A 9,982-nucleotide genomic window follows, 5' to 3' on the forward strand; every position below is an offset into this window, starting at 1 on the left:
TATTACTCTCTTTGGATAACTCACATATTGTAGAGGGCCTCAACAGCAGCAGCAGTTAAAGAAAGGCTACAGAGAATTGGCACAACGAAGATTTGAGCCATTGAAAGATGAGAAAATCAAATTAATCTGAAATAGAAAACCAAAATTTCGATTTTTACATATCGTAGTTCAACTTCCAGTAATACTCTGCAGTCGAATAAAAAATCTCGGATATATGCCAGTCAATCAAAAGGCTCCCTTCTCGTTACTATCCACTCTACAAGAGAACAAAGGCATAAAGTCTCAAATTTACAATGAGTAGAGACATCCTTCTTGTCTAAATTGGTCAGTACACCATCTCTAAATATAAACTCCTGAGGCAACTTCTGAGAAGATTTGCGTTTGTCAGTTTGGACACTGCTTTTCAAATGGCAGTTGCACTCTCTCAGCTTGATTAACCTGTTCCCTAAGTTTCTACATTCACACAAGTTAGTTTCCTTGTATTCCATATAACCTTCTCGTACTCGCTTCTCATCAAGCAAAGTTGAATCATCAGCAATCAACCACATCCTCAAAGCCGAATGAAGATTTGCAGCTAATGAGGCCAGAAAGTCATAAGCATCCTCGACCATACACTCAACCTTTTTCAGTCCCCACTCATCGGAAAGCATCTTTTTCAAGGTGCGCTGAAGATTCAGCAAGCACTGAGGACAGCACTGATATAAACAAACTACGCTAGAATCAGTTGAAAGATTGGAAGATTTATTTGAACATTCAAGACCTATGCTATTGCCAACAGACTTTTGGTTGCTGTCTCCAATTTGAAGATTATTTGGAGTGGATAATCTGCCATTTGTGTTGGAACTCATACTATAATTAGAAAGCTCAACGCCACATCTGTCCTTGGAATAATTACTACCATCCTCTTGAACATCATCAATATTTAACTCCCTGAGCCCATTAGAATGTCTCTTAGATACACAATCTCCACTACTTTCTAAATGTATGTCAGTATCATCTGGCATGCATGAATTATGATGAAGAACACTATCCACAGAACCGGTAACTTGCCTAGAAGGGGCAGAATGGTTCACAGCCGCCAAGCCGGGAGGCTCGTGTTCTACAGCTCCAATATCTGGAAGATTAGAAACACCATTTGCTTCTGGATTAACACGCCTACAATTATCAGCAGTTAGTTCTGGCCGACATTTTTCCAGTGTCTCCAGTTTGTCAAGGGATTCTTCTAGCTCACAACCTCCCTCCCTCAGAGGTGTATTCTCAGCAGCATCAGCGCTTTCTGGAAGTCCAGCACAACCAATCTTTGGCTTTGCCTCAGCAAATTGAGAGTCTCCCCCTAAACTGAAAGTAAAGCCATTTATATTAGATGTAAGGCTGGCAATAAGAAACCAAAGGAAACTGTACATGAACTACAACCAGAGCAAAACTTACCTCTGCAATGTATAAACCCAGCTACTAACCATGTCATCGAGATAAGCAACTTGGGATAAAAGACGAACAAATTGATACTTATCCCTCCCATTCTGGATTTTATCATTGATATGTTCAACCAGAAGCTCGAGAACTTTGCGAACCTCTAAAGAAACTTCTCTGACAGATGAGTATTTGCCTCTGTATGCCAACAATCCAATAGCTATCAGGCCTCGCACCATACAGTATTTCTCTTTGCCTTTATTATTGTTAGATAAAAGGGTAACATTTCTGAATGAGTTAATAGGACGTATAACACAAGAATTGAATGGCCAACCCTTCCAAGGTCCATTTATGTCAGCACAAGGACCTTCTCCTAACTTGGATGTAAACCAACAAAGTTCAGCAAAATGAGGATATCGCAGAATTTGATAGCCAAATGTGGTAATTGCTAACATCAAGCTTGATTTCCCTTTAACATTTCTACTGTTAACTATTGCAGAAGTAGGAATTGGACATTGTTTATTCACATGCTCAATGGTTGATCTAAGATCTGACTTCTGACATTCTACGGCAACATCGCCCTCAACTTTATCACTAGCTTCATCATTGCATGTGTGCAAGTGGACATGGTTTGTACGATGAATCAGCTGAATGAAGTGCTGAGCTAAATCTTTTGACAACTTTGCAGCTGAGGAATCAATCAGACATTCTTGATCAAAATTTCTATCAAGCTGCTCAGTAAATCTAGAAACTGAATCCTCCAAGGGAATTGGGGTGCTGCAGTTCAACGCCTGACTTTTAAAGAATTGCCTCACTCTAACAGGGAGTGCTTCCAACTGTACATCAGATGTAGCCTGTTTAAGGGAAACAGGAATGCAAAAGAGTCAGTTCTTTAATGATTAAAGTTGTAAAGCACATGTGCAATCTAGGATAGTCTTAAAAGCATTAAAGAGGATCATATGATATGCCACAAGTGGCTTTCTCTTTTCTGCATGCAAACTTGCTGATATAATATGACAAAATATCAAGGTGTACTCCTTCCACATAATATTCAGAAAGATATGAAGGTCCCAAGGAAAGTTTAAGGACACAAGGCACGTTACCAGAAGCATCACAGATGTGGACACACATATAGTTTCCACTTGCTCAACAAAAGAGCTCCACAGATATGAGGCTATTTTCTGAGCATCTCCAGCCTGGTCAGCAGTTTCCTTATCAATATTATAATGCAAATGAGCTTCCTTGCCTAATGATTCAGGGTTTACCGAAGAGCAATCATCCTCTTGACAGACTTGATCACATGTATCCATGGCCCATAAATCAACTCTTGGCATAAATATCATGCACTTCCCTACACTAGCACATCTCACTGCACAGAGATACAAATTTACTACTTCAGCAAGATGAGAAAATTTAAAGCATCAGCTTCTCTCAAGCATAGTTTCCGGGGCCATTCGTGCCCACAGATAACCACTTTTTTTTTTTTTTTTTTTTTTTTTTTTTTTTTTTATAAAGGGTAAGTACACAAAATAACCATTTAACACCCTCAAAAAGACCAAACAAGAAAAATCGATTGATTTAATTTTATATATATATATATGTGTGTGTGTGTGCTCATGCGCGTGTAGAGAGAGAGAGAAGAAGAAGAAGAAAAATTGAAAAGCCAAAACACCTGAACCACAATGATTATAAAAACTTTGTGCGGATTTCTTTAGCTCAAAAGTTTTAAGGTGTGGTACATGTTATTAGTTGCAATCACATTCAACCGATGCTAGCTATATTATTACAATACAGAACCGTGTCACAATGTTGACACAGAAAACAGCAGAAAAAGGAGCCAAACTACAAACATCCCTCAGGGTTATGAACAAGTATACGAGTACCTCGAATTTTAAATACCTTTCACGTGATTTTTGATTGCAAGCACATTGGTTAATATAGCTATTTTCAGAATGATCTTAGAGAACCGTTTAATGTGGAGGTACTACCGATATTGCAAACATAGTGGTGACTGGTGACAACAAGTTCAGAAGATAATGTAAAAGGAAAACTTTCACAACATGGAAACCCTTTGAGAACTGATATCACAACTTGGACTCATAAAGTTAAGTCCAGCAGACGTTTGTACTTCAAGTCAGCACTTCGAGACATTAGAGTGAGAAAAATAAAACAGAAAAGGAACATACTCAGTATCCGCGTCAACCCCTGAATGACATCTCCTCGACCTTCTTGAGAAATAGTAGCCAAATCCACCTTCTGGACATCAACATTCCCAACAAAACAATGAAGAAGAGAAGAAGAAAGATGCCTCTGGCCAGATCTTGTATTTCCAGAAATTAGTATTCTAAATCCCGATTTCTTTCCAGGCATATGAAAGATATTCTTCAATAAATTAGGCCGAGCCCCTGCCCACTGCAATTTTGATGATTCAGAATTAGAGAGACCATGAACATGGTCATCATCAACAGCATCCAAACCACCAATATTAGCATCTCCAACAAGAATGTTGGCACGTATAAAGTGATTCTCAATTTGACTTATAACACCTGGTTCTTGAAGCAGGTCATTAACATAGGACTGCCAATTACTGCTTGGTAATTTCTTCTCAACCATTGCAGAAAGAATAACATCTTTTACAAATTCAGCAGCTTTGAAGAGTAGGGGTGGCAACCAGAGGCGTTCGTCCAGATAAAGGGATACAAGCAATCTAATAAGTGGTTTCAGCAGACATGGAACAAGAAATGTGTGTAAAGGCGCCGAAACCACATCGTTTGCAGCCATTCCAGCTTCTCTACGTGAACATGGAGGTGGTGCACATGTAAGAGCCTCTACCCAGTCCCTCTCCTCCACCTTAAAATTGGGAAGAGGGGGGCATGCAACATTGGGCACCTTAACAGCTGCAGAGAGTCGCTTATGCAAGGGAAAGCTCCTTTTTAAAGCAATTATGGCTGCCTGAGTACACAGAGCCTGCAAATCAGCACCAGCAAAGCCCACTGTCTTTCTAGCTATCCACTTGAGTACTGGTCCAGAGGCTGGTTTAGGCCATTTCTTCGTATGCAATGAGAGAATAGATTCTCTGTCCTTAACAGATGGAAGTGGAAAATAAATCTCACGATCAAACCTACCCGGCCGCCTTAATGCTGGATCAACAGCATCAGGACGATTTGTGGCACCTATTACAACAACTGAACCTCTAGATTTTAAACCATCCATTAGAGCAAGCAAAGTGGACACGACTGAACTATGCGTCTGGTCCTGCTGCCTACCACGGCAAGGTGCCAAACCATCTATTTCGTCGAAGAAAATGACAGAAGGTTGAGATTTCTCGGCTACCTGAAATAGAAGTCTCAGCTGACGCTCAGCGTCACCGACATACTTTCCCAAACAATCTGCCCCTTTACGGGCAAAATATGCTATTCGTTTATCACCACGTGCACATGAACCAATTAGTGCCCGTACTACCAAAGTTTTACCTGTCCCAGGATATCCATGCAAAAGAACTCCTCTAGGAGGCGTAAGCCCCAAAGAACTAAAGAGCTCAGGATACAAAAGCGGTAAGATAACAACTTCTTTCATACATTGGATGACATCTTGGAGCCCGGCAACGGAGTCCCAACCCTGAAACTGTATTCCAGCATCAGAGTTTGAGCCCCCAATATATACAGGCGCGATTCTCAACAGATCTCGATGAAGTCTCTTGCTTTCACGTTTCAAAAACTCTTCATCCTCTCCACAGTTCTCCAACCATTTTTCCTCTGCTTCAACATCCTTGCGCAATGCATCGTTTGACAACTTTCGCAGCTCAAACTTCAGTTTTCTGGCTTTCAATTTCTTTATACGCTGCAAATAATTACTTCCATATGGTTGGAAGAGATGTCGGTGATCTGTACAGGCAATGAGAAATTTGCGATGGTCAAAGATGCAGCCATTGGCCCGTGCACAAGGCTGCAAAATTTAACGCATGCTTAGTTAAAAACTAATATTACACGGAGAAAAAGTGAGGTAATCAAGATATATAGTTACAATAAAAAAGCAATGACATAAAAATAAATAAGTAATATTTAGGCATCAGGAGATGCAAATGGTGGTCTTTTTTGAGCTTTTGAAGTATGATATGATTCAGGAGATTTGAACTAACCAGGTGATAAGTTTTTGGACATCTATCAACACGGCAACCAATTGTTGCCCCAGGCCTTCCGCAGCGGCTGCATTTTAAAAACCTTCCCCTGCAGAGTGCTGCCCTAACATTTTTCAAGCATCCCAAGCCAGCAAAATAAACCTGAGAGCACAAGTAGAAGTAGTATTGGATACTTGCCATGAAAATACGACTTGGAAAATTGAGCACCCACACAGGAAAAGAATTCAGATAGTATGAATGCCATATACCAATAGAAACTGAAACCAAACAGTTCAATCTGTTGCTTACTTTCTAGTTTCTACTAGTATTTCCATCACAATGCATCCCGGAGATGATAATAGCAAGGCCTAATAACTTATAAACACACCACATGAGTTATATAAATGGAGAAAAGTCGATCAATCAACTCCGCCTTAGTCAAAAGTTAGCTGGGGTCGCCTATGTGAATTTTCAATATCCATTCCTATCTTTTCGACGCAAATAGAAAAAAGAAATTATGAAAAGAAAATCAACAGAGAGAAGAACCAAACCACAAAAAGTCAATAGAAACTATGGTAAAATCGTCTCAAGTATGTCATGGAACTGAGAATTTAATCCCCATCCATGCTGAGAGCAACACGCTGACCATTATTATAGTTCAAATAACCTTCTTCTTCCTTTAGAAGACATGCTGCATCTATTACACTTGTTTCAAATCATCTTTTCAAATTCACTAATAATTAAACCAATAATGACATGTTTATTCCTATTTTCTGAAACAAAAATTGATAATGTTTGATCTTTGTTTTCCCCTCAAATATCACTATGTAAAAGACCAAGTTTCTAGTATCCCAGTTGGGTGAGACGGTTGGAATTTCAACAAGTACTAAATTTGAAGACATAGATTAAGGGAGATACAGTTGAATAGGGAAATGAATCATACCTCTGGACTCCATACAGCACATTGCTGATGAACCCAAATCCCAGCTATACCATAACGATCATTTACGGGCCCCAAGAGGCGCCCAAGCCAGCCAGGTTCATCACCAAATCCATCCCACATGTCATAGTTAGGTTCGTCAGAACTTGAGGACCCACTGTGTGCTTCATCGTCACTGGCAGCCCCATAAACTAGCTTTTTTGGAGGTTTACCATCGGTACCTCCTCCACACAAACCACAATGTCTTCCTTCTCTTATTCGCCGCTTTCTCAGAGTACTATAAGAAGCACATTCTTTCTTAACCACCTTCTCCGTTTCCAGAGCTTTATCACCAAAAACACCATCTTCCTGGGCATCACCAACTCTGTCAAATCCATCTTTAGCTTGCTTCCCTGTGCCTCCATCCTTTTCACCATTAGCAAGTAAACCACCTTCCACAGCATCCGTTTGGTCATTCACTCCAACGCTCACTTCATTTTTACTTTGCAAGTCCTGTTCCAGTGTGTTCACCCCGTCAGCTGTGTGGCATTCTTCTGGCACTGCACAAGTCTCTAACTGAACCTCGTCTTTGTCAACTAACGGCAATGGCACATTGACATCCTCAACTCCCTCCTCAAACCCAGTCTTCGAAATGCCATCATCTGTTTCATCCCTCACTTGTTGCAGCTCCTCCTGGTTTATCATTTTACCATCCTCCACACCACCACCTGTATCAGTTTCTTGCCGCTCGGTAACCACCACATTTGAAGCTTTTACTCTTCCAGGTCTCTTCGACTTAACTATAGTTGATTTTTCACATTCACGATCTTCTTGTTTATCTAACTCCGGTTCTTCTTCCTTCGGCCTGTCAACATCCTGAAAAAGCTTCCTTTTACCCACTGGAAACGACGACGATTTCACACTATTATTCCTTACTCTATTACTCGTTCTCTTACTCCTAGTTCTCAACCTCGATCCCCAACCACTAGTCCCTTCTTCTTCCAAACCCTTGGAAGTCGAACAACGCGATTCCACCTTCACCACCTCTCCTCTCTCAACCTTCCTATCAATTTTCTGTCGTTTTTTCGGTGGTAGAGGCGATGCATCAAGCACAACAACAGCTTTTCGAACCCTAGAACTCCTTCGAACCTCAACCTCACTCTCCTCACCATTCAACTCACTCGTTTCGACGTTTTCAACACCATTATTATGGTTTTGATTATATGTTTCTTCACAAACTTCATCTAATCTTTTGTGTTTCTTCCTAGCCCTAGAATTTACCAATTTATTATCCTTCCTTCTCCTCGAAACCAACGATTTGCGCGATAATCGCATAATATATACGTTAATTTAACAGTCCCTAACACCTATATATAATTATCAACAAATCAAATCAAATCCTTATGTAATTTACACCAAATAAACACCAATGAGGTACATGAGGATCGTATTTCCTTGTTTTTTGTTCAATTAAACCTCTCAAAAAAACCGTAAATTAGCAATAATAATGTAACTGACCTTCGATTGATTGATCAAAAAAGCACAGAGCCAACGGAAGAAAAAAAAAATTTGAAAATCAAATCATCGATTTTTCTTCTCGACTTTTGTGAGTTTCAATTAGGGTTTTGTTTGGTTCAAACTCTTTTTTTTTTCTCTGTTTGTAAATTTTGCTGCAATTTATCGGAGTTTTGATGTTGTAAGGCAAACAAGGAAGACTGAGGCGGAGGTATATAGAAGAAAGGGTTCTCACTTGAAAGCATAGTGATAAATATCCACGCGCCTTAACACGTACGTCTAGTAGGCATGATTTATATTCCCTCATGTTTAAAATAAGTGATCACTTAACTTTTTTTATTTTGGTTTAAAATAAATATTCGCTTACCTGATCAAGAAAAAATTAATTATTTTCTTCTAAATTTAGTCATATTTAGATAAGTGAGTTTTTATATAATCAAGAAACTATATTCATTAATCCTTCCGTCCCAATTTGTATGACATTTTTTTCTTTTTAGTCAGTCCAAAAAAAGGTGACATCTTTATGTATTTAGTAATAATTCAACTTTAAATCTAGCTTTTTACCCTTAATCAAATAATTTCTAGCCACATTAATTTTTATAGTTTATTTTAGACTATAAGTTTCAAAAGCCTTATTTCTTAAATTTCTTCTAGTCAAATACCTTCATATAAAATGGAACAGAATGAGTATGTAGTATTTAATTAAGGGTAGTATAGTTAAAATATTCATTTCTGCTTAGAAGTTAATATTTTCTTAAGAGGCTTATTTTAAACCGGACGGAGTAAACACATATAGTGTGGGCATTTTGGGGCTGATTAGTGGAGGTGGAAGCACGCTCTTGGTTAGATGCGTGTGGGTTTTTATAGAACGAAGTGATTTGCAAAAATTTTATTGGTATTTCGCACCAAACGTTACCGCCAAATAGATTTTCTTTTCGTATAAAAGGTGTTGAGTCTCAATTTTTTTTTTTTTTCCACAATTACAGAAAGGAATTTAGTGGGTGTTGTACGTTAGGGGAATAAACTTGTGGAGAGAGCCTAAACTTAGATAAATGGGAAAAGGTCCGATTGGCCTTGAAGTTTGTGAAATTATTCAATTTTGGCCTCGTAATTAGTTAAGGTTAAATGTATTGATGTCATTACAATATTTGTCCGCCATATACTCTTTCATTTACTACGGAATTTTTCCAATACACGAGACTTTTTTACAAGGAAAAAAGATTACCTTTGTCCTTGAACTATGTGAAAATGACTAGATTTTCTCATGAACTTTGCGAATTGTGCATATTTCATTTTTACCGGTCGTTGACATTAGAGGTGTCAAAAATGGTGTGTGATCCAAAATTCAACCCACCTCTAAAGGACTAAAGAATTAAATGATAGCGGCCATTCTTTTAATCAATTGAAGAGGCTGTAAGATAGCTAAATTGCCCGTTTAATGAATAGGACGGGAATTCTTTAAGTTTTTTTTTCGTCTTCAGAAATAACATTTTTTAAGTGATTTTTGGTACAATTTGAACATGAAACTTTTACAATATGAAATAAAAGAAACTTTTGCAATATGAAATAGAATTCTACCACCCATTCCCCGCGCAACCATATTATAGAAGAAAAAATTCAAGAGAACAAATATAAATTATTATTTTTAATCACTAATTCAGATCACGTTCAAAAGAAATTAAACATAATATAAATTTTAAGACTAAAAAGTATTACTCCAGTTTCTAATTACTACTTAGTAGTAAGTACATTATTTTTTCTCATTACTATTTGTCTTTTTATTTAATTTACTTATTTTTTTTTTTTTTAAAAAAATTAACTTACTACTCCCTCTGTTTCAATTAATGTGAACCTATTTCCTCTTTAGTCCGTGTCAAAATGAATGACCTTTTTCCTAATTTGGAAACAAATTCACTTTATGAAATGATTTACAGCCACACAAATATTCAAGACTTATTTTGAACCACAAGCTTAAAAAAGTCTTCACTATTTCTTAACCTGCCGTGCCTGGCCAAATGAGT

General features: G+C 38.1%; 1 protein-coding gene across 1 annotated transcript; it reads right to left on the reverse strand.

The window, feature by feature from the left end:
* Nucleotides 1-108: 108 nt before the first annotated feature.
* LOC132037042 (uncharacterized) lies at nucleotides 109-8,197 on the reverse strand. The gene is made up of 6 exons (XM_059427477.1): nucleotides 6,471-8,197; nucleotides 5,549-5,689; nucleotides 3,597-5,355; nucleotides 2,514-2,779; nucleotides 1,429-2,264; nucleotides 109-1,338 (listed from the first exon to the last, which is right to left on the reverse strand). The coding sequence occupies exons 1-6, from the start codon at nucleotides 7,779-7,781 to the stop codon at nucleotides 222-224; spliced, it is 5,430 nt and encodes a 1,809-aa protein (XP_059283460.1). The 5' UTR covers nucleotides 7,782-8,197; the 3' UTR covers nucleotides 109-221.
* Between the last annotated feature and the right edge of the window lie 1,785 nt (nucleotides 8,198-9,982).

This window comes from Lycium ferocissimum, chromosome 11 (assembly GCF_029784015.1).
Source record: "Lycium ferocissimum isolate CSIRO_LF1 chromosome 11, AGI_CSIRO_Lferr_CH_V1, whole genome shotgun sequence".
Classification (NCBI taxonomy): domain Eukaryota; kingdom Viridiplantae; phylum Streptophyta; class Magnoliopsida; order Solanales; family Solanaceae; genus Lycium; species Lycium ferocissimum.